At 27.5% G+C, this 26,500-nt stretch overlaps 1 protein-coding gene across 2 annotated transcripts in view; it reads right to left on the reverse strand.

The window, feature by feature from the left end:
• The window catches only part of LOC101236768 (coiled-coil and C2 domain-containing protein 2A), a 124,912-nt gene that overhangs the window by 38,102 nt on the left and 60,310 nt on the right, over nt 1-26,500 (reverse strand). For both annotated transcript variants that reach the window (XM_065810640.1, XM_065810641.1), the window contains exons 14-18: nt 24,700-24,956; nt 13,433-13,504; nt 12,972-13,056; nt 9,549-9,615; nt 4,072-4,161 (exon numbers count right to left, since the gene is read on the reverse strand). In XM_065810640.1, coding sequence (XP_065666712.1) covers nt 4,072-4,161; nt 9,549-9,615; nt 12,972-13,056; nt 13,433-13,504; nt 24,700-24,956 — 571 coding nt within the window. The remainder of the gene's footprint in view (nt 1-4,071; nt 4,162-9,548; nt 9,616-12,971; nt 13,057-13,432; nt 13,505-24,699; nt 24,957-26,500) is intronic.

Here is a 26,500-nt window from a genome sequence, read left to right on the forward strand (position 1 = left end):
TGAATAAAATATCTTAATGCAAACATTCTTTTTATCAAAGTAATCTAAAGAAATTGTAGATTTTATTTATATCAAAAGATGGGGTGTAAAGAATATTAGTAAACTTACTAAGTGCAACATTCAAAAGTAATTTTATCTCCTTAATTAAAAAAAAATGCAAATATTTGCATCAAAGGACTAGAATTGTCAAGTCTAAATAAAGCGAGGAAAAAATTTAGAAGAATAAGACAATAAAAAAAAAGAAAGATATGTAGAACAGATGTTCAGAACAACATAAAAGCAGTGTAAAGTGAAGCTTGTAATTAAAACAAGCAACTTAGGTAAGCAACACAGACGGAATAAAAATACAAAACCTACAAACACCAAAACAAATAAAGTCATAACACATACTAGAAGAATATGAACTAAAACCTAATGTCTAAGGATATTTTAATTACATGAACAATGTATATATATTTATATAAAATATACTTGTTTATGTAAATTTGTAAATATTACTAAAATTATCTGTCTAAACTAATAAAGTTAATTAAAAAAAATAGTTTCAAGTTATTTATACTATAAATTATTTTAATTTATAAGATGTCTTACATTTTTTAAAAGTTGCATTATTTCATTTTATTTATGACAACCACAGGGTCTATTCTTATTGGCCCTATATAATTTGCATGCCATATATTAATTTATTATGCAAACTTATTGAGTTTTTAGATAAAACAAAAAAACAAAAAAAGTTGCAGGGCCTTCTTGAACTCGTATATTTTACAGTATAATATTATTAGGTTTAAAATTTTAACTTCAACACACAGTTTTTCCAAATCTTTAAATTCTTAACTTAAAAAGTATAAAAAATTTATTGCTAGAAAAAATTAGAACATTATGTGAAGCTTAAAGGTACAGTATTTAAACATTAAACATTATAATATTTTGAATATTTTTTATCATGAATTGTACTTAAACTTTTAAAATGATGTTGCGAGTTCAATACTCATTTCAAATAATAAAAAAGTTCAATTAATAGTTGAAAACAAACTGTATAATAACTGAAAACAAACATGTTATTTTGACACTATATATTAAACTTACATTATCCTGCAATTATTAATGAAGATTTCCACCAAAATCAGCCCATACCTCAGCAAGGAAATAATAGGTGAGCTGATAATTTACAGAAAATCAATTTATTGCTTGTGGCAAAAAAGAAGCCAGTTGAAAAAGTAGCCAGACCCATATTAGGTCATTAATAAGTTCAGTTAAACCATGCGTGGCTATCACAATTTGTATATAGCTAAAGATGTGGAAAATTGTTCGCATATTTCTTTTTTTATATTCTTTATATTTAACATGTGTTTTATCTATTTATGGTGTAAGAGGTAATTAAAGTCAATTTGCAAGGCCAGATCAAGACCAATTGGTCTAATTTAGATATGCAACTTTAGGAGCCCAGAAAAACTTTTTTTTTCTTTCTAAAGAACATCTTTTAAAATACAACTATCATTATTTAGACAGCCAATAGTTTGAATAGTGTAACTTATTCAAAATGCCTTAAAATATAAAGATTTATTTCATATATAAAAAAAATGTTCATTAACAATTGGTAGAAGTTATTTAAAAGCAATATCAGTAATATTGATGGTGGTATTTATTTTCCATTCATTTAAAGATAATACAAATAATTGGTCGCTCTTTTACCTAGAGATTTTTCTTTAAAAATGATAATAGTCTTCAAATCGAAAATAGTTTTTCTTGAAGAGTAAGTGCAAATTCAATTTTTTTTTTATAATTATGTAAATAATAAAAGCATTTTTTAAAAAGAGACCAAATTTTTCGATTTAATTCGCTTAGTTTTATTTTACTTATGTACTTATGTACTTATGTAACACAAGTATGTATACTTATGTATACTTATGTATACTTATATGTATACTTATATGTATACTTATATGTATACTTATATGTATACTTATATGTATACTTATGTATACTTATGTATACTTATGTATACTTATGTAACACAAGTTCAAAATTAAAATGTTTAAGCTTTCTTTTTAAGCTTCATCTTTATTCAAAACATCAAACAAAAAAACAAAATTTAATATCGACAGACTAATATTAATAAAAAATTTAAGTTTTATGATGAAGCTTTTGGAAAAGTATAACTTTATCGTGTATTTTTAAAATTACATTACATGAAAATTGCAAAAGTTCTTTTGTTAATTTTCTTCTAAAAAAAAGTCAAATATTGGCCAGCAATAAAGTGAAGATGCCAACTCCATTTCCAGAGTAAAATAATTTAGATAATTCAATAAATTCACAGTAAAAATAACATTTTACAATGAAGTGTTTTTCACCATATGATATTAGAAAGCACAATGACTTTCGGAATTATTAAAACAACTTAAATAAAAGAACTTAATTAATTTAATAAACTCAAATAATTGAAATTAATTTAGAGAGATTTGTCCGAAAATAAAAATATAACAGGTGAGGAGAAATTAGTTACACCAAAGTTAAATTAGTTTTGCTTGAAATCCATAATATTATATTTTAGCGTTCGAATGTTAAATTTGAATAAAAGCTGGTATCTGAACTAGATGGTAAAATATAAAACTTGACTAATGTAGTAGCAGGAAAACCAAGTGCATCTGAAGGGAATTATAGTGGGTCCAGGATTCTCAATACAACTAGATGAAGTCAGGCAACAGCAATCATAGATGCTGTATGCCAATTATATACTTTAAAAATGAGATATGGCCTATGAGATTCATTAATGAGTTAATTAGTAACTACCATAATTTAATTGAAAAATACAAGCCTAACGAGTCAGTTATTAAAAGTAAAAAACATGGCAGGAATGATTATACGGAACTGGATTTGTTGTGTAAAGGGTACAACTCTTATCGAGACACAATGTATTAACCCACAAATCATTTTTTAAACCAGGGCTTATTTCAAATGCACGATGGAATTCAAGAGCTATCTATTGCTTGAAATATATGCTTTTGACTCAGACAAAAATAAAATCAATAATAGAGGTGTTCAATTTTATTGTAGATCACTGGGCCAAGCCATGGTTCTCTTGCAGAAGAAATGTTGATGATATAACAAAGTTAAAATTGGCATTAACTGGTAATTGCCTGGAGTGTTTGGAAAGACACTGTGGTATTTGGAACTATTGTTATTTACCATAAAATAAAATATTATTATAGTTTTATCAATATATTATATTAATATAATAAATTATATGTTTTTTTTTTCAAAATAAAAGTTTATTATAAAAGAAACAGATGTTTTAAATCTAATACGATGCCATTTTTTTATTAAAAATTTCCTCAACATTTTTCTTTCTTTCGGTAATATTTTTAACTTAAAAAGAATGCTTGTTTTTTTAAAATTCCTGGTAAAGATTTCGATGAGGATATTTTTTTTGACAATCCAATCTTGTCACTGCATTTATGAATTTCATCAACATTAATCAAAATATTATTAAAAGTATAGTTTTAATAAACTTTCATGTGTCTAGTTTAATATTCACCTGTTAAAAATTGACAAAAAAGAGATCAAAAATTGATTACTTAAATACTTTCTGCAGTGGAACACACCACAAACACAAATATATACATATGTGTGTGTGCGTGTGTGTGTGTGTGTGTATATATATATATATACACACACACACATACATTATAAATACAGCATAAGACAAAAATGATAACGAAAAATTGCAACCTTACTATGAATTGTTTGTGATATATATATATATATATATATATATATATATATATATATATATATATATATATATATATATATATATATATATATATATGTATATATATATATATATATATATATATATATATATATATATACATATATAATATATATATATATATAATATATATATATATATATATATAAATATATTTATATATATATATATATATATAATATATATATATATATATATATAAATATATTTATATATATATATATATATATATATATACACTCATATAAAATACATTTTATGAATGAAATATACCTAAAATAAAAAAGAAATATAATAACCAGGTTTTCTGTGATATTTTCTCATATGATCAAGTATAAGATTTCTAGAATTTTCTTCATCAAAATCTTTTGGCTTTATTGGTTTTTCAACTAAATACAATAATTTAAACAAAATAAATAACAAAATATTTTTATAGTAAACTTTTCATAAACAGTTATAAATACCTTTTATGTTTAAAGAAACAATAAACTTCTCATAAACAAATACTTACTATGTTTTATTACTAATTGATAGCTAACTTGTTGTTATTTAGATTTGTATAATTTAATAAAATTAGATTAGTAAATTAACTTTGATAAAAGTAGATTTCTAAATTAAACTTAATAAAAGCTGATTTCTAAATTACATTTAAAAAAAATTGAAGACTGAAGTTCCAAAAACTATAAAACACAAAAATCCATCATCATCACCAAGTCCATTAAATCTAGCATTAACTAATATTCGTGGTCTTTAAAGTAACATTTCTTCTGTTGAGTCAAACTGCTCTTTGTGAGACTAATTTGAGTTTAACTGTCTCATCTTGTGATCTTAGTGTTAAATGATTATCTTCCTTAAATTCGTAAAGACTCCAATAGTCACATTAGCTTGGGTATTTACATTTGTAAGAACTCGTCCATTTGTTGGAATACTAGGTTTGAATGTACAGACTATTTTTTTATATGCCTTTGTTTAGCACCACTTCACTCTATCACCTTACTTTTTGTTCTATATTGCTCTCCTTTATCTCAAGACTGCAGTCTTTTTAATGTAATTTCTGACCAAGCCCTATCTCTTTATCCATCAGCCAATATCATTGTTGTTGGTGACTTTAATGCTCATGACACTGAATGACTTGGTTCTAGTGTCAAAGACTCTGCAGGCATTAAAGCCCACAACTTTGGCCTTTCTTAATCTCTAACACAAATAGTCAACATTTCCAACTTGCTTTCAAGACTATCCAAATCATTTACTGTCTCTACTCAACTTATGTCTTGTTCTGATCCTAGTCAGTGCCCATTTTCTCCCCAATCACCCTTAGGTGCTTCTGATACTGGTTTGAGCTCTCTAAAACAATTTTTTCATTCTTCATCACCAGAATCCCCCTTTCAACATACCTCTTACAACTTTTTTTTCAAACATCTTCACTTCCAACAAGGCTGCAAGCAACCACTATTAAAGAAAAGAGGAATTTTATAAAGCAACATTACCGCGATGTGACAATGGTTAAAGGTTGGCTGCAAGAGCAGATTCATTCATGTTTACAATGTGTTTTTGTACCTTGTCTAAAAAAAAATAAAAACATATGGCAACAAAACTCCGTACAAGAATGGATTTGAGTTTGAGATTTATAGACATAAAGAATTGAATCCCGAGGAAAAAAGTGGTGAGCACAATAAAAAGATGCAACCTTAGCAGATGGTTTTTTACAATGAATTTGATATATGGTTTCCAATAAAGATAAAAAGTAAAAGTTAATCCTAGAAGATGAGAGGCAGATGACTAATCAAGTTACCATTCATAAATATAGGAAAATCTAGATTATTGCAATAATGATTAGCAATCAGAGAGTATCAGCTTCTTATCAAGACAAAAATAAATGGTAATATCATTTATGAGAGATCATTAATGTAAATTAAAAAAAGTATAGAGCCAAAGATAGAACCTTGAGGAATCCCTGAAGTTACAGGAAACAAAGAAGAGTGCTGCTTATCGAGGACAACTTTTATACTATGATTGGAAAAGAAGAATTAAATAATCTTAAAGATATTACCTGATACACCGAAAGAAGAGAGGTTATGGAGAAAACCAGCATGCCAAACTTTATCAAAAGCTTTAGAAATGTCAAGAGCAATAACCTTAACCTCTCCACATCTATCTAATGTTCAATAAAACCTATCAGTTATTAGAGTTAACAAATCAGCAGTAGAAGAAGATTGAAATCCGTATTGATGATCAGAAAGTAAGTTATTAGGTTCAAGATGAGAGATTAAGTGTTTTTTAATTAAAGATTTAAAAACCTTACAATTTTATTATAAAATAACATAAGAGCTAGCAATTTTCAGAACTTTTGATGCTTAATTTGCGATATTGCGTTGTGTTATTTCAATTATAAATTTGTGACACTGTGATGTGTTGGTGGGAATTTAAACTTGTAATATTGTGATGTTTTCATTGGAATGTATATAGTGACCAAACTTATGAGATGGAATTAGAAGTTCAAAAGTTTTATTCTTATTTAATTTTTACAATGTATGTACAATTCAGAAAATAGCATTAAAAAATGTTAATTTAAACCTAAGGTATGATTTTCAAAGCTTAACTGACCGACTTAAACTTAGGCAACTTTATGGTATGGTATACCATAATGTTGTCTAATATAATTTAAACTTGTTAATATAATTTTAAATTTGTTTTTATTAATATTTTGTTCTCTATTTTAGTTTTAATTTTGTAACTGCTAAAAAAAGTTTGGTGAAATTTTTGCTATTTGAGCAACAAAATTGAATTAACATTTTATCAATTGTTCAGATATGGTAACTAGTAATAAAGATTTTATATGAAATTCATTTTGAAATTTTTTACTATATTGTTATTAACAAAACAATCAGTTGAACTTCATTTTGAAAAGAAATTTTTAACTGAAAATTATCATTTTGGTTTAAACTCTACTTTCAACTATTCAAGAATAATAATAAAAAAAAAAACTTTATAACAAAAAAAAATTACTGTTATATTTGCTGTTTGTTTAAAGAGCATAAATAAGTCTGTTAAAGTATTTCTAATTTTTTTTTTTAATTAAATTAATGTCAAAGAAGTATCATTTTTTAACAAACATCATTTTTTTAAAAAGAAGTTTTTACAGATGAAATGCCATTCTTTGTGCAATATTTGCAATATTTTTATTATTTTAATTTAGCGAAACTTTTTATCTATAACAAAAAGTATTGAAAACAGAAGCTGGAAAATCAAAAGATTATAAAGCAAGAAACCGAGAGACATTGAGAAAAAAAAAGATAAGTTATCAAAAAAGAGTCATTGAAACCAAGAAAAGAAAACAAAGAAATTAGGCTGAATTGCATAACAAAATATTAGAAATGAAAAATTTTTTCTCTGTAAACCATTTTTCAAATCTATATTTTTACTTGCCTAGAAATATTCTCTTTTTTGAGCTATGTTAGGAACAAGAAGCATCAAGAGTAATAAATAAACTTAACATCGTACTCTTTCCAACTCCAAATAAAACAATCACAGTATCGAAAGAACAAAACTAGATAGTTTAATAATATTATTAAGAGGATAATTTCAACTTAAATTACTTGGTTTCATCTATCATTTTTGTACACTATTTTTCACAAAATTGATTTTTTGTTGGTTCACATAATTTGCATTTTTGCTACAACAGTCACAATTATGAAAAAAACATCAACCCTTGTAAAACTTTAAACAAAACTAAAAAACTCAGCATATAGTATGATCTATATGTATGTATGCATGTATGTATGTATGTATGTATGTATGTATGTATGTATGTATGTATGTATGTATGTATGTATGTATGTATGTATGTATATTACTTTGGCATGGAAAATGTCCCAAAATCAACCATGTCCAATATACTGCAGCAAAAAGAGATCAATATAGGACCAGGAGGAAAAGTTAGAAGTGGTCAGACTCCAAAAAAAACGCCTAAGAAACCCAGAAAAATCAAATGATAAGAAAGACAGAGTTTGGCAGCATAGCTTAGCCTAAAGATTTAACCTTTTTCCAGCAGTATATATCCAAAATTATCAATGAAAAGACAAGCCATTCTAGTCTCTGCACACTATTTAAACAATGTTCAATATTACCTAAAAGGCAAAAATATTGAATATGTGCAGAGAGACATAAACCCTGCTAATGTGCTTGAATTCCATCAGATTGAGGATTTTTAAACTGAAATTAAAGATTAGTGTATGCAGACAATGGGCAAGCTAAATATCTCTGCCAAAAAAGAAATCAAATAGAGTATTGTATGAAAAAAAATTTATCAAAATCACGTACTTAGGCTTTTTTATTTTTATTTAACTTTTTATTTAACTCTACCTAAGTTGTTCATAATTAATAAATTTTTTTAATAATTAGTCTTTAACTTTTTTAATGTTTTTTGTAAAAAAAGATGTTTGTGGCAGAAATATATAGACTTGCAGCTTTTGTTTACTTGAAAACACTAAAAAGTCGCATCATAAAATTTTTTCATAACTGCAGTTATAAAAAGGCTAAAATAGCAAAGTAGTTATCAGCTATAATAAAACTTTTGTCACACAACATATTAAATTGTCTTGTAATAAAATTTAGTTTCCTTTTTTTTTTAATAATTCACCATTCCATAAAAGCCACTACAGGTAAGGAGGCTACTTAATTATGGTTATAACCTTCTCTCAACTCTATAACACCAAAACACTGACTTTAACAAACAAGGCCACTGTGCAGAGAAACAAGTTGAGCGTGGTAGTACGAGGGACGTGGTGGGGATCAAATTCGGAACTTCTGACTTATGAAGCAAGAGCTCTATACTACTACTTCATATATTTTGCTTGCTTGCATATTTTAATTCAAATTCATAATTTGAAAGAATAATTGTCACCTTTTTGACAATATCATAAAATTGTGAGTAGAAGACCAAGCCATTGCTCTTATTCAATATATTACTTAATAGAATGCTAATGCCAAGTTTAAAAGCAGAAAAAGTTAGCAGCAAACACAATGCACACTTATCATAAACAACTATTGTCTTTAAAATCATTTTACATAAAAATACATATGATCTTTTAGCTGAGATATTACAATATTTTAATACTTTTTGTGTAATTCAGGATAGAATTACTAAAACAAATTAATATTATTTTTTTTAATAAAATAATTAAGTTACTGATCTTCAGGCTTTTCTTTTTTACCAAAGCTGAAGTCAAGCAATGCACTGATTTTGGTGTTGGTAAACAAGAAAAAGGAACATTAAAAATACTTGGTGCACATACTGGTCAAATATAGCCACTAGAAAATTTAACCATTTCTGCATTTTTCACTTGGGGCGAGTACCTTTACAAGAGTTGACTGTTCAGGGAAATGGACTGATTAACAAATAATTTTTTTTTATTTTGTAAAATAAAAACGTTTTGTTAATATGCTTTTTAAATTTATAAAATTGATAACTCCATTCAAAAGATAATCAATCTCAAAGTTTGTCCGGATTTTTAATTGTAACATGTTTTATATATATATATCAGCTCTCGGAATTAGGGTCTGATGCCAACCTCATTTTTCCTAATTCCAAGGGCTGATATATATATTTATATATATTCATATATATATATATATATATATAAATATATATATATATATATATATATATATATATATATATATATATATATATATATATATATATATATATATATATATATATATATATATACACACACACACTGATCAAAATTTAACATTAATTTAAATAAAATACCTTCTAAATCCGCAAGTTTAACAAGATTTTCTACGTTTGCAGCTGTTGTGTTTTTTAACAATTTTTTCTAAAATTAAAATCAAATTTTTAAAACATCTAATTCACAAACTTTTGAGTTGATTAATAACATAATAATAATTATTAAAAATTCTGTAAATAAAACACATAAATATTAAAATTAATATTAAAAGAAATATATCCTGTAATAAACAAAATAATAACAATGTTAAATATAAAATATAAAAAGAACAACAAATTTTTAAAGGACTAGAATTTTTTTTAAACTAGTGTTTATCCTTTAAATTTTATTCATTTATCAAATACAGTATTTACATTATTACAGTATTTCATTTATCAAATACATATGCAAACTTCACGGATGTTTCCTGCAATGTAAAAATGGGCATTATGTCACAAGTTTATAAAAAAACTTTCTGCACCAAAATTTTAAAAATTCATTAACTTTAAAATAAAAGTTTTTTTTTTCTATTAACACTTTTATCTCCAAATAAAAATTATAAAAGATCTATCATTCTTTATTAAATAAATATTCACATTAGATGGAATAAAACAAAAATATGTTAAAATATTGCTAATGATTTGGGATCACTTTTCTATTTTTTGCAATTTTTATGGAAAACCTGCTTTGGGCCAACTAAGATTGGCTGACTTTTCTATATGCTAGACTGTTGAAATTCGGATTATATCCATGAATGTCTAATCTATATGAATCTTATGTCGCCCAAGTGTTTTTCAAAAAAAAGTCTGTTTTTAATGCATTTATATTATAAAAATTATCCTTTTTAAATGCAAAACAAGTTATTTTCAATGGATGACATAAGTTATTAAAATTTCAACCATTTATGCATATTAAAATTATAAAAATATTTTATGTACTTCTAGCTATGTCAGGCAATATGTTTTCAAACTTATCATATTTTCCAACAAGTTTAAAGCAATAATGTAACCTTACATGCCTTATGTCTCAAACTATTATCAGGGGGAATTATAATAAAACAATAATTTTGGCAAAACAAATTATGAATAAATAAATAAACAAAGTTACGCAGATCTTTTCTCTTCAAATAATCAGAAAAACTGTTAGATCTTCTTTTATCAAGTTTGTTTTATTATATTATTATGTTGTCAATTTTTATGTTTTCAAGTGAAAGGGAAATTTTTTAACTATACGATAGAAAGAAAGATGGGAAGATGAATATAAGAATTTGAAAACTTCTATCTTTTATTAAGAGATATTTGACAATCTTCAATTTGGTGACCATCTCAACTCTATTGTTGGTTTTTTGCGAGAGGTATACCTCTTTTTTGCTGAAAATAAAAGTGGGAAATATATGAAATTCCATTTTTAAGTTATCAATTCTAAATCATGTGGATCTGTATATGATTTATTTTCATTTTATTTTATTTTAAGTCAGAGTTCAGATTTTTGTGAAAGTATTTCTTGGGCATTATAGCAACAACATTAAAAGCACTCTGTTGTCAGATTTTAAATTAAATGGCAAAAAAAACTTAAGTTGTTCTTAGGTGGAGACTTTCATTTAATCAATGATGTTCTGGGACATAGGAGTTCAACAACTAGCTTTCCTACTTCTACAGACCTAGTCAAGTCGAAATCTCTGAAAACCTCTATGCTATACAATCTATGGAAAGGGCTTACAATGCAAACTCGTGTGAAGATAGACATGATGGAAACCTTAGAACTCTAGGTATGTTTCATCATTCAATTATTTCTTTTGTAATTTCTCCAATAAAAACTTTAGAAAATGTAGTGCCTCCTGATTTGCATATTACATTAGATATAGTGTTAAAACTGTATAAGTTATAAGTAAAAGAATGTAAGACTTTATATTGTAAGGCTGGTTTAATATTACCTAATAGTGGAGATGTAAGATTGAGTGATATGTGGGCTGCTAAAAGTGTTATATATTCTATTACAGCAGAAGCTATATATTTTTTAGGTAAATAATTTTTAGACATTGAAAATCTATAGGCAGAATGCTTAGCAAGTAAAATGATTTTTCTCAATTAGAATGCGCATCCCAAAATTCTTCCAATAAAAAACAAGCTGTAAAAAACAAGGAGCCTGCTCGCACAGGTTCCTTGTTTTTTACAGCTTGTTTTCCAAATCAGATTACAAGATACAATTTTAATACTGATTGGAGGCAGTGTGGTATGTGCATAATATTTCATCAAAATTTTAAAATTATTAATGATCCTAAAAAGAATGTATTGTGTACTATAAAAACTTCAGTTGTTTAAAATGTCAGGTTGAAAAAAGTCTTAATATTTAACAATAGTGCAAGTGAGGTTTTAGATATTGACTATAATTGATTGCAAATAGTGTGAGGATCATGAATAAAAAAAACATAGGGTCTCATGATAGAGCTATTCTTCAGGCTCTTTAAAAAATGAAGGTTGATCCACAAGTTTACCATAGTGATGTATATTTAGCTAATTATTGTTAAATATTCTTGAGAAATCACTAAACTTTGTAGTGTCATTGAAGATGGAATTAGGAATAACTTTTTTTGCGTATTAAGTATTTTTAAGTTGCAATTAATTCTTTTTAAGGGAAAGTTTTTTTGTTTACAAATTATTTTCATTTAAGTTTCATACTTACTTTCCAAAGGAAAGTATTACTCAAAGAATGCATGAGCTCATTTTTAATTTAACACTTTTTGTTAAGCAACATAAAACAATTGGGTTGTTAAGTGACAAGAAGGAAGAGTGTTTGCATAACAGTGTAAATAAGGAACTTAAAAAGTTGCATACAGTTAAGGATCAAGAGAAGAAGTTACATCTTGTTTTAAAATGGTTTAAATTGTACAGCAAAGCTGATAGTAAAAATTTAGCTGCCAAATTTAGAAAATTTGTTATGTGTTTTGAGCAAGGTGAAAATTTGTTTTATAAAAAAGATCTTTGTCTTGTTTGAGGTCATCAGATTTAATATAAATAAATTTTAAAAAACTAATAGAAATAAAAGATTTATAAATGAATTTTAAACTTTCAAGCTGTTATTATTGTTTATGTTAGATTGATTTGTTATGAAAGTTTTTTTTTATAGATATATAAATTAGTTTCTGTAAATGTGTATAAAGATTTTTCTAGTTAAAGAACTTATTTAATTAACTAAATATAAAACAATTTGTCTTGAATTATATTGAACTTGATTTAAAGTATTTTTATTTATTAATGATCATCCTTCTATCATATAATTAATATGCGCAAAATTCATAGAGCTAAGATATCAGAAATATTTCAAAATTTATAAATATCAATAAAATAATAAATATTAAAAATATATAAATATATATTTATATATAAATATAAATATATATCATTATATAAAAATATAAACTTTTTTGTTACTTAAAACATTTCTGTTGAGTAAAAAACTTACACCTTTTGTTTTTTATAACGTTTCCATTGAAGCAAATGTATCATGTAATATTCGATTTCATTTTTATGCTGTTCTACATACATAGCTCTAAAAAAAAGCGAAAAAATTTAATATCTTCAAGTATGAATTTCTGCTGATTTTTTTTTATGTATATGCAATGACTTGAAAAAGCAACACTAAATTTTTAAATAAAAATCAAGAATTAAATTATATTTGAAATGTGAAATAAAAATGAAAGCTGACAAGTAAAAATAACAATTGTAACAAGAGTAAACAATATCATGAATGTAAGCTATAAAAAATTATATGTATATAGAAAAAAAAGATTAAATGAATAAATAAATTATGCGAAAAATAATAAAATGTTCAAATTTTTATGTGGAATATTTTTGATGAAATTTTATGGTGTACAAGAACATTATTTAGAAAAATTATTATAATAATAAAAATCTCTAAAAAAAACCTTTCTGACTCCAGTTGTTCTTTTATCTCTAAAATTATATTTTTTTCATCTGTTTCTTTGTCTGTAGGCTCCCTATAAATATTTTATTACCTAGATTTAATGCTTATTAAAAATTCAATTTTTTTCTATATTTTATAATTAATTACTTATACTTCACTTTAATAAAGTTACAAATGACACTACTGCACAAAAACATAGATGCACATAAAAAATCAATAATTAATTTTAGGAGAAAGTAATGTGATTTTAATTTCTTGGCATAAGTAACTGTAGGAGACATTAACGTGATTTTAGTTTCTTGGCATAAGTAACTGCAGGAGACAGTAATGTAATTTTAGTTTCTTGGTTTAAGTAACTGCAGGAGACAGTAATGTGATTTTAGCTTCTTGGTGTAAGTAACTGTAAGAGACAGTAACGTGATTTTTGTTTCTTGGAATAAGTAACTGTAGAAGACAGTAATGTGATTTTAGCTTCTTGGTGTAAATAACTGTAAGAGAGAGTAATATGATTTTAGTTTCTTGGCCTAAGTAAGTGTAGGAGACAGTAATGTGATTTTAGCTTCTTGGTAGAAGTAACTGTATGAGACAGTAATGTGATTTTAGTTTCTTGCTGTAAGTAACTGTAGGAGACAGTAATGTGATTTTAGTTTCTTGGTGTAAGTAACTGTAGGAGACAGTAATGTGATTTTAAACATTAATGAGTATGAGAATAAAGTTGAAGATCAATGAAAAAACTGCCCAAACCAAAGACCCAACTATGTACACAAACCATAGACCTAACTATGTACACACCCATAGACCCAACTATGTACACAATAAAAAACATCATCTCATCAACTTCAAAATATTATGAAGAAACAGTCTCATACATACAACCTAACTAACCATGCTGCACACCACTTTTTATGGCCTTCCCAAATATATAAACCAAATGCCTTAATGTACTCAGTTATATCAGCCTGTGATGGTCCATCAGACTTGTCATCTCATTTCATTACTCAAATAATAATAATACTTTCTTGCTGAATCATTCCCAGCATACCTTATAGACACAAATCATTTCCTTGCCACCATTGAGCAACAAACTCGCCTCACTTGACTTCATGTTCATCACTGCAGATATTACTGAACTTTACACAAATAGTTCACACAAAAAAAGCATTGAAGTTTACCATAGAGAGGACACACATAAACAAGCTTCTATATAAATGCCCATCATCCAACGATGTTACTATGATTATTGATACATTATTTAAAAAACTAGCATGAGAACACATATGGCTCCACCTTATATCAACATTTTTAATTTTAACTTTTTTAAATTTTACTTACACATTCAAAAATTAACACAAAATAAAAATAAAAATTTAATTAAAGTAAACTAATAAAACTATTTGACAAAAAATAGATTTTAATGCGTCTATGTTTCTTTGAATTTAAAAAAAAAAATACTTTGTTATTTAGAATCATTATGTTTTTAACTTTGGCACGTTTCTAATGTTTCCTTGTATATGATAAATGGTACCATTTTAAATATATGTTAAATCTATACCTTCATGCCAAAAACTGAACCACTTTTTGTTCTTGATATACACATTTGCCGTTCCTACTTTTTGCTTTTTAACAACTTTGACTAAAACCTTTGATTGAATGCTTAAAAATTGCTTTTATCTTTAAAAATAACTTGACTCCAATCTTTAACAATGAACATGAGTTGTTCTTTTTATTACATTCTACATTTTATCTGATCTGTTACTCAATTCAATGTCCAAACAAAATCATTTAAACTGCATCTTTACTTACACTATCATGTGTAATCATTGATGCCATTGAGCTCTGCAGATAAATCTTGCAATTATAAAGTACTTTGTCTTTAAATTAATTTTATAACTTTAAAAGACTGATTATTTACAATCTTATAGAGAAAACTTTCTAGAATTTTGATATTTCACCAGCTGCAACATAACTTTTAAAATTTTTTGTGGGGAAATATAACTTTTTTCCTAATCACAAACAAATTTCTTAATTACATTCACTATTTTATAGTAACTTCCTCCACTCACTTGGACAATATTTTTTTTAATCAGGTCAGGTTGTCCTGCTACTTGTAACATATAACCCAGTGCAAGCTGCTTCATGTCCTGCTGCCTTGTAGGATATGCTTTTATAGGCAAAGGCTACGAGAAGCCGACTCTTAAAACACCCCTACCTTGGGGCTCTTGGTTGAGAATGTGAGGCTAGAGATAGTGTCTTGATAAAAAAACTCATCTTGGGCAGAAATTAAATGCATTCGGCAACTATTTGTAAAAGGCCTTCTAGGATAAACAGATTCTACTTGTTGACCATCCTCGCACCACTTCTTCATCTGTTAGGCTGGCGTATATGTATTTATAATACATTGCTTCCAGTTTTAAATGTTGAATGCTGGGTTTTCTTAACTCAATGCATGGGTTTTAATTGCGTCTCTGATTTTATGACTAGGCAACTCATTCTATTATCTCCTAATGAGGGTACAGCTCTAAAACTCAGTTTTATGGTACTGAGGACGGCTGGTATTCAGGTTTGCCTAACTCTGTGGTAGCTTCCAGGGAGGCTGAATTCATCAACATCTGTAAAATATCAGAGTACTAACAGTGCCATGTTGCACATGGATGATGTCCCTGTTCATAATTTTGGTACGCATTGTTGAGGCCACATTTGGAGCCTTCTGTTATTGCTTAGGGTTTGCTAAAAATAATGAGGCAATTGCTTGGGCTATTAAATAATGTACTAAGTACTATCTGTGCTTTGAGTCAAGTTCTTTAACAAATTTTAAAAATGACTAAAGCTCTAAAAACTCTAAAACACAAAAAACCATTGTCATAACCAAGTTCTCTAAACCTATCATTCACTAATATTCATGGTCTTCGAAGTAACTTTTCTTCTGTTGAGCCTTATCTCTTGCAAAGTTCACCACACCTACCTGCTCTTTGTAAGACTAATTTGAGTTCGCCTGTCTAATTTTGTGATCTTTGTGTTAATGGCTATCTTCCTTTAATTTGTAAAGATTCCAATAGTTACATGCTTGGCCTGGGCATTTACATTCGTAAGAATTTACCCATTTGTTGGAAAACTAGGTTTGAATCCACCGACTATTCTTTTATGTGCTTTTGTTTAGCACCACTTCACTCTATTGCTCTTCTCTTTGTTCTATTGGGCTCTCCTTCATGTCAAGACTGCACTCTTTTTGATGTTGTTTCTGATCACTTTGACCAAGCCCTCTCTCTTTATCCATCAGCCAATATTGTTGTTGTTGGTGACTTTAATACTCATCACACTGAATGACTTGGCTCTAGTGCCCTCAATTTTTGCCTCTCTCAATCCCTAACTCAAATAGTCAACTTTCCAACTCACTTTCCAGACAACCCAAATCATTTACCTTCTCTTCTCGACTTATGTCTCGTTTCTGATCCTAGTCAGTGCTCAGTTTCTCCACATTCACCCTAAGGTGCTTCTGATCACGATTTGATCTTCCTAAAACTATTATCTCATTCTTCTTCATCATCAGAATCCCCCATTATCGTATCTCTTACAACTACCTTAAAGCTGAATGGGATTCTTTCTCTGATTTTTTTCATAATAGAAAATTTTTGTCTTCCTGTTAACAAATGTGCTTCTTACATAACTTCTTGGATTCAGGCCAGCATAGAACCTTTTATTCCCTCTCGACGATTCCAAGTCAAGCCACACTTTTCTCCATGGTTTTCTTCACATTGTGCTGCTGCAATTTCCAATCAAAATCATTACTTCTATATCAATCAGCAAAACGATTCTCCAAAAAACAGACGTTTGTTTACTATAGCTAAAAACCACTATAAAAAAGTTTTGTCTAACACTAAAGCCTACTATTCTCAGGTCACGAAATCTCATATTTCATCTCAAAAATTAAGCTCTCATGACTTCTAGAGAAAACTTTAACAGTATCTATAATAAAGGCAAATCTGTTGATACACCTCTTTTGTATGGTTCAGATTTTGTCACCTCATCTAAAGGCAAAGTTGAACTATTTGCTAAGAACTTTGCATCAATATCACCTCTTGATTCCATTAGTTGCATTCTACCTGATATAGCCAACAAACAGGTTGATCCATTGCTTGACATTCCTATCACTACAGCTTCTGCATCTAAAGTGATTTCCTACTTAGACTCTTCTACAGCTTGCAGTCCAGACAACATACCTGTTATCTTGTACCTACCTGTTTTGCAGAAGTGTTCTCTGGAGCTGATGTCTATTCTTTCAAAACTATTTAACAAGTGGTTATTGAAGTCTTGTTTTCTAGCCTGAAAGCAGCATCTGTTATCCCTATCTTCAAAAACTTTGGAGAGCAATATGACTTGTCTAACTACTGCCCCATTAGTTTTCTTCCTATCATAAGCAAGGTTTTTGAGCCTTTAGTTAACAAACAGTTAATCTCTTATTTTGAATCTAAAAACTTACTTTCTGATCATTAATATGGACTTTGTTCTTCTAATTTTACTGCTAATTTGCTGACAGCAATAACCAAGAGATTTGATCGTGCATTAGATACATGTGAAGAGGTTAAGGATATCTCTCTTGAAATTTCTAAAACTTTTGATAAAGTTTGGCATGCTGGTCTCCTCCATAAGCTTTCTTCTCATGGTATATCAGGTAACATCTTTAAGACTTTTGAAGCCTTTCTTACCAATTGTAGTATTAAAGTTGTCCTCAATGGACAGCACTCTTCTTCATATCCTGTCACTTCAGGGGTTCTTCAAGGTTCTATCAATAGCCTCTTTTTAATACTTTTTAAATTTATATTGATGATCTTCCAGATATTTTCACATCTAAAGTGATATTTTTCGCTGATGATACTACCATTTATTCTTGTCTTGATAAGAAGCCAACACTCTCTGATTGTTTGGAGGAGGTATTTGAGCTTGAAGCAGATCTCACTTCTGCTGCAGAATGGGGCTCACAGTGGCTGGTGAACTATAACTCAGGTAAAACTCAATTTTTTTCAGCTAATTATTATCGTATTAATCTAGATCTTCCTATATTTTTAAACGGTAATGTACGCGATGCATCATCTACCCTTCATCTTCTAGGATTAACTTTTACTTCTGATCTTTTTTGGAAACCATATATCAAATTGATTGCAAAATTACCATATGCTAAGGTTGCAACCTTTTATCGTGTTTGTCACTTTCACTCCGGATTCTTTATCACTATAAATCTCAAATCCGTCCTTGTATGGAATACTGTTACCATATCTATGATGGATCTTCCAATGATGCCCTTTTGTTTTTAGACAATGTGCAGAAACGCATTATAAACATAGTTGGACCTGCTCTAGCAGCCAACCGCCAACCATTTTAACATTGTGGTAATGTTGCTTCTCTTTCTCTCTTCTATAAATACTTTAACGGGTACTGCTCTAAAGAACTAGTGTCTCTTGTGCTATCTACTAAAATTCATTCTCGTGTTACTCACCATTCTATTAAATCTTATCCTTTTACTGTGACTGTTCCTAAGTGCTCAAAAAATTCTTACTTATCCATTTTTTTTCCTCGAACATCAGTTCTTTGGAATTTGCTTCCTTCCATCCTGTTTTCTTGATTCATATATTTGCAATCTTTTAAGTCATTTGTCAATTGTTATCTTTCTCTATAATCTTTTCTCTTCCAGTAACTTCCAACTCTAATAGTGGTTGCTTGTAGCCTTGTTGAAAGTGAAAATGTTGAAAAAAAAAAAAAAAAACTATTTTCCATATTTTTTTTACATTCGGCTCTCAGATATCGAACTATTTCCATCTTTTTTTCTTGCAAAACACTTTTTTGGACCATTTTAATCTTTAAAACTTCAAAAAACTTTAAGGTTTCAATAAATAGTCAAGATAAAATTTATTTGATTTTCATTAATTATATTTATGAAACAATTAATAAGCAGCTAATTAACTTATAATAAAATTGGTGTCGCTATCATATTTTAGTATTTGGTAACTTTAGTTTAGATGTTCTATCAATCAACAGTTTATGGTGAAATTTTAGATGTTCTATCAATTAACAGTTTATGGTAAAATATTAAGATGTTCTATTAATTAACAATTTGTGGTAAAATATTTATATGATATATAAACTAACAGTTTCTGGGAGCTCTATTTAAATGTTAACCATTAAAATTGAGTTACAACAAACTAATTATAAGTTGTTAAGAAACTTTATTTTAATTAGTCTTTAATAACCATAATATACCAGACTATATGTTAACCAATATATGTTAATAATAAATTTTTAATAAAAAAAGCCTAACACCTTAAAAAGGAAACTTTAATTTTACACTTTTTTTAAACTTTTGATTTAAAAGTTTAATTACAGTAGTGGCACATGGTAGTGGCTTCATAAGAAACCAAGTACCTGCAAACATTCAACTTGTTTTCCTGTGCTCAACTAATTTTTTTTTTATACATATCTTCTTTGTCAAAGACTATGTTTCATAGCTAGTTAAGATTGGGTTGCAACAACAACCCCTTATTAAAAATAATAACCAAAATAAAAAATAAATAAAATGCCTCAATGACCATAGACACCTTGACTAATGTCTTTTAAACATTGCAATTGTTTATTTTAATATATGCACATATGTGTATGTGCATATGTTTGTCTCTTCTAGTGTGAGTGTACATGATATTTATATGTCAAGGTATTGATATATTTATGTAAGTGTGATCGCATGCACTTATGTGAGTGATATGGCCATAAGGCCACACCACACACATCCCTCACCACCTTCACAAGATCTCTAAGAATGTTAAAGCTGTATTAAAACAGTGATAGAGTTTGGGACTTTTAGCTATAGTAGTGTAGTCCTATTACATTGTAATATTGACTAGCATGACGTAGAGTGCAGACAATGAGATTTGTTTCAAGGACACGCCCTTGACGAGTGGCATTAGTGCAGATCTTGAGCTCATTGGTGATTGCAGTGCATTCCTGAGGAGGGGGACCACCATTTATTTACTATTCTTATCGATTTTAATGGCACCAACATTTTTTTTACCTCTTACACCAATGGTATTTAACGCTTTGTTAGGTTTATATCATATATTTGTAATATTAACGATATTCATAAATTCTGCTGTGACACAGGTTAATATCATTATTAATTTATTGTCTAGTGCAGGGATGGCCAAAATGTGGCTTGTGAGCTGCATGCGGCTCTTGGAATTTCATTAGGGCTCTTTTCATATTTACTTTATTTAATTGCAAAACTTAATTTTTCGAAATGGATAAAGTAAATACTAACAATAATTCACTTCGAAACAGCAGTAAGAAAAGAAAAATTGATGACGAGAAAAGAATATTTAATGAAGATTGGACAGAAAACTTTGTATTTATTGAAAAAGAAAATAAACCAATATGTTTAATTTGTAATAAAGAATTTGCTCATAACAAGTCAGGGAACGTTAAACGCCACTATGAAACAAATCATATAAATTTTTTCAAGGAATATCCATTAAATTCAGATTACAGGAAAAATAAAATTGAGTTGCTCGAAACAATAATTAACAATCAAATCAGTAAAGAATCAATTATTAGAACAAAAGCAAGTTTTGTTATAGCATGGAACATTGCAAAAGAAAAACATCCATACACTGATGAAGAATTTGTAAAGCAAAATATTTCAGATGTCCTCTTAGTTTTAGATCCTAAAAATAGAAAAATCCAAAGATTAACTTCACAGATTCCTATTTCTCGACAAACAACTGAAAGAAGAATATCTGAGATTAGTGCTGATATTGAGCAGCAATTGTTGAATGACTTAAATAACTGTGAAGCATTTAGTTTAGCTCTGGATGAATCAACAGATGTTCAAGATAAAGCTCAAATGGCAGTATTTGTAAGGTATGTAACATCAGATGTAATTATGAAAGAAGAATTACTAGATTTGGTTGAGAAGATACAACTCGTGGAGTTGATATAAAGGAAGCTCTTGAAAAAGTTCTAGTTAAAGCCAGTGCACCTACCAACAAACTTGTTAGTGTTGCTTCAGATGGTGCACCAGCAATGGTTGGCAAACATGTTGGACTTATTGGTTTATTAAAAAGTGATCCTAAGTATCCAGAGTTCATTCCAGTTCATTGTTTGACTCATCGAGAACATTTAGTAGCAAAACATTTTAATTTTTCAATCGTTCTAAAATCAGTGTCAGAAATTGTAAATTATATTCGATCAATTGCTAAAAATCACAGACAGTTTAAAAACGTTATTAATGAATTGGATCTTGCTGACAAACCAAATGACTTATCATTTTACTGTGCTGTACGGTGGCTTTCAAGTAGTGATATTTTATTTAAGTTCGTAGAATTATTAGAACCAATTAAATCTTTTTTGATTGAAAAGAAAAAGACTTGAAATTCTTGATGATATGAATTTTTTGCAAGATCTTTTGTTTTTGACTGATATAATGCAACATTTACAAAGTCTGAATTTGTTTCTTCAGGGAAAATAAAAAATTATATCTGATCTTACTCAAACTATTTTTAGTTTTCAAAAAAAAATCATCTTTTTTCAGAAAGATCTTACTTTAAAAACCTTTAAGCATTTTCCTCAATTTGAAACAGAACTATTAGATCTCCAAGAAGATCAAAATCTTGTGATGCTGCATAAAACACTAAATTTATTGGAACTTTGGAAGATAGTGCCTGAGGTTAAGTATCCCCTACTAAAAAAAATTAGCATAAAATTTATTTCAATTTTTGGTTCAACATACACATATGAATCTTTTTTTCCACTATGAAATTTGTCAAATCAAAGTATCGTGCAAATCTCACCACTGAGCATTTGTCAGAGTTACTTAGAACAGCGACTACAAGCTTGAAGCCAGATTTTAAGAGACTTGCAAGTATAGTTCAGAATCTTAGTGCCTGATTAAGAAATTTATAACTGCTTGTAATTTTGTTACTTTTTTAAAAACTTATGATGTGAATATGCTTCTTTTAACAATTCTATAAATGGTTTTCTAGTATAAATAAAAAGGGAATCAGATTTTTATTTAACTTGATTGAAATGAATTTTGTGAAATACTCAAGGTAATTTGAAATTTTAAACAAGCTTACATTTAAAGTAAAGTTTTTGTCTTTGAAATTTTTTTTTTTCAATTTAGACATAAAAACTAGTAGTGAATATAAAATTTGTACACAAAAAGTTTTTTAGAAAAAGTTCTTCAGAAAAATTTATTTCTTTTCATAAAAAATTTAATTTTCAACTTCATGAAGTATTTTAAAACACTTATTATTTATCTAAATTTTTTGCAAAAAAATCTTTAAAAAAAGAAATGCATAATAATTATCTTAACGAAATTTTTAATGCAGCTCTTCAGCTCACATAAGTATTTGAATGCGGTTCTTGTCCTAAAAAGTCTGGCCATCCCTGGTCTAGTGTTTAGACCATAAATTGTACTAAATTTATAAACTACACTTTTTTGATACATGCATACAGACACTATAGCTACTACTAATTACTAATTATAAACAGAAGATTCAGAGTTCAAACCATGAAGGCCAAGCAATTTCTATTCATTCTGTAGGTCTTACGCCTGACTCTGATGTGCTAGCTTATGAAGGTAGTAAATACAACAAGAAAAAAATTAGAAAAAAAAATTAGAAACATAACATTTTAAAATGCATAAATTAAAAGTTTATTATGCATTCTATAAAATATAAACATCTATAATTAAATTGATGTCTACAAATACATATAATTAGATTAATTGATGTTGAAGGTGTTAGCCAGCCTAATAGCACTACAATGTTGTATTTCTCAGGGTTGTAGCCACAATGTCGTCCTAGTTGGTTTAAATTGTATAATATATAAAATTCTGCATAAAATATATATGCCATTTAATATTAATATCATATTAATGTCATTTTCTTATTTTTTTCAATAAAAGTGTTTTTTTTTAATTTCTTTTTTTTATTTACTTTTTTAAATTTTTATTTTAGGTGCCCCAAGAAGACCTACCGGTCTTGTCACAGAGCACAACAGAAGAGGATTTAAATTGGAAGTTCACTTGTCCTTCCTTACCTGGCGCTTAATATGCCCAGAGCTTGCTTCAAATCAAGGATTTCTTGCTACTAAAGCAAGCGCTCTAACTACTGCGCCACAACTGCTTAATACATAACATACAATACATAACATACAATACATAACATACAATACATAACATACAATACATAACATACAATACATAACATACAATACATAACATACAATACATAACATACAATACACAACATACAATACATAACATACAATACATAACATACAATACACAACATACAATACACAACATACAATACATAACATACAATACATAACATACAATACATAACATACAATACACAACATACAATACACAACATACAATACATAACATACAATACATAACATACAATACACAACATACAATACATAACATACAATACACAACATACAATACATAACATACAATACATAACATACAATACACAACATACAATACATAACATACAATACACAACATACAATACATAACATACAATACATAACATACAATACATAACATACAATACATAACATACAATACATAACATACAATACATAACATAAAATAAAACTTAACTAGCATTCTGCTTGAAATTCTGCTTTTTATTAAATTAAAAAAAAGTTTTACTTATAAAATAAAGAAATCTCAACATTCTATTCATTCTTGTGTAATTAACAATTTAATTTAAATTCAAAAAATTAAATGTGACAATAAATGCCCTCCAATAATGGAAATATAATTATAACAGGAACTACAAAATTAAATTATGAAAAATAAACAACATTGAAAATGTTATTTATTTTAACGATAATTTTTTTTTAGTTTTTACTGCAATCAACAATATTTTTACTTTTTAGTTTTTCCTCATACTCACATTTAACAACAAAGAAAATTCACTGGGATGGAGGAGGGAGACAGCAGTAATATAGATTTCCAATATTATAAAAGCGTATAGAAACGTATAAAATGTATACAACTTATTCATGGCTAACATCCTGTTAGTTAAATTAACAATTACTTGTACTAATTTTATATAAATAGATTGATTTATTATTATAGTATGTTGATATTTTACTAAGTCCAAATAACTAAATGTTATCAAACAAATCAAAGAGTGTATCAAGGAGGAATCGAAGTATGCAGCTCATTTTAAGGACAATTTTAACAGTTACAATTCTACTTACTTCATAATTTTTAACATAGTTGGAGTATTAGTATATCCTTGAGTTTCACGAAGTTTTTTTAATGTTCGCCATGTCTCTATTATGTTAATTAACAATTGTCTATCTCGCACTTCCTCACTTCTTTTTTTTTTAAACAGCTCACAAATTTCACATTGAATGCTGTGAATGCGATTATTATTTTTTTCTATAGTTTTTTCAACAGTTTCATTTTGAATTTCAGCTTTTAATTGGTCCTTTGATGCACATAATGCTTCCAACTAAAAATAAATTATATATATATTAGGGTGGTTCAAAAAACGACTTTTTTTAAAATAGTCTACTGCACTTAACTAAATGTGTTCTATATAATACAAAAATACTAGGTTTAAAATTTTTTTGAATAAAAAATATTTTTAGGAGTGCCTCAAGACCCTTTGTCTACCTCATTTTTCTTAATTCTGAGGGTTGATATATAATATAATAGTGTATACATTAATCAATTTTTTTTACTTTCTTTATTTTATACAAATTTTTCAGGAAAAGAATAAAAAACAAAAAATAATTTAAAAAAATGGTTGCTATCCCAATCTAAACCCTTTGTCAATGTAGCAGCACTCCTTGCATGCTATACCTATTTAGTTAGTTGTGTATGTGCTGAAGCCCCAGGCAAGAGGCTATATCTAAACACGCAATATAAGATAAAAAATAATAAACAGTCAATAAAATAAAAGTCAATATAATAAAGTCAATATAATAAAACTATAAATAATAATAAATATCATAACAACAAATATCAACAAATATAATAAAACTATAAATAATAATATAATAAAACTATAAATAATAATATAATAAAACTATAAATAATAATATAATAAAACTATAAATAATAATATCATATCAATATCATATCAACAAATATCATATCAAATATCATATCAATAATAAATATCATATCAATATAATAAAGTCAATATAATATAACTTTCTCTTCAAAAAAATGAAGAACATTTGATAAAGTTTACCTATAAAGAAATAAACAAATATTCTCTAGAAGATTTTATAATTATACAAAAACTTATTTTTTTTTAAATATAAAAAGGCAGTATAATAAACTCTATAAGCAAGTTAACAAAATATTAACAAAGTTTATCTATAAATAAATATTACTTCGCAATATGTGCCTTCTTAATTGATGTTTGACAAAGACATGCACTTTTTTAAGTCTTTGCATATTTTGAATTCCATTCAAATAAACATTTGCCAAACATCTGAAAAGATTTTATGATGATGAACCAAAATCATTATATGTGTTCATTATAGACAGAATGTTTAAAAGTCTTATTCTACAACATCCTCAGTGTTTGGTTTTTTCACAAAGCATAAACCAATTTTAACTAGCTGATACATACACTCATGAGGAACTGTCAAATATCCTTTGAAACCACTTCAATGAATTTATTAGGTTTACCCTTATTAAGTTTACCCTTAGTATAAACTAGTTCACCTTCACGTTTTTTCTCCAGCCACCCTGTCACATAGGCAGCAGAGTTCATTTTCAGAAAGACTTACATAAATACATATTTCAATTAAGGTCACATCTTTAAAACTAATTGGACCTTCATATGTATGACCTTTTTAATTGGGTTGACCTACTTCTACTGATTCTAGAAACATTGCAGCAAATTGAGCTAAATGCTTTTAAAGTAGAGAAAACATCACCGTCTGTCATAAAAGTTGATCGTCTATAAACAGAAAACTCTCCTTAAACTCTGTCACTTTGTAGCCCACTAAGCAAAACATAATCAAAGCTGACTGAAAT

Source organism: Hydra vulgaris, chromosome 11, assembly GCF_038396675.1.
Source record: "Hydra vulgaris chromosome 11, alternate assembly HydraT2T_AEP".
NCBI lineage: Eukaryota > Metazoa > Cnidaria > Hydrozoa > Anthoathecata > Hydridae > Hydra > Hydra vulgaris.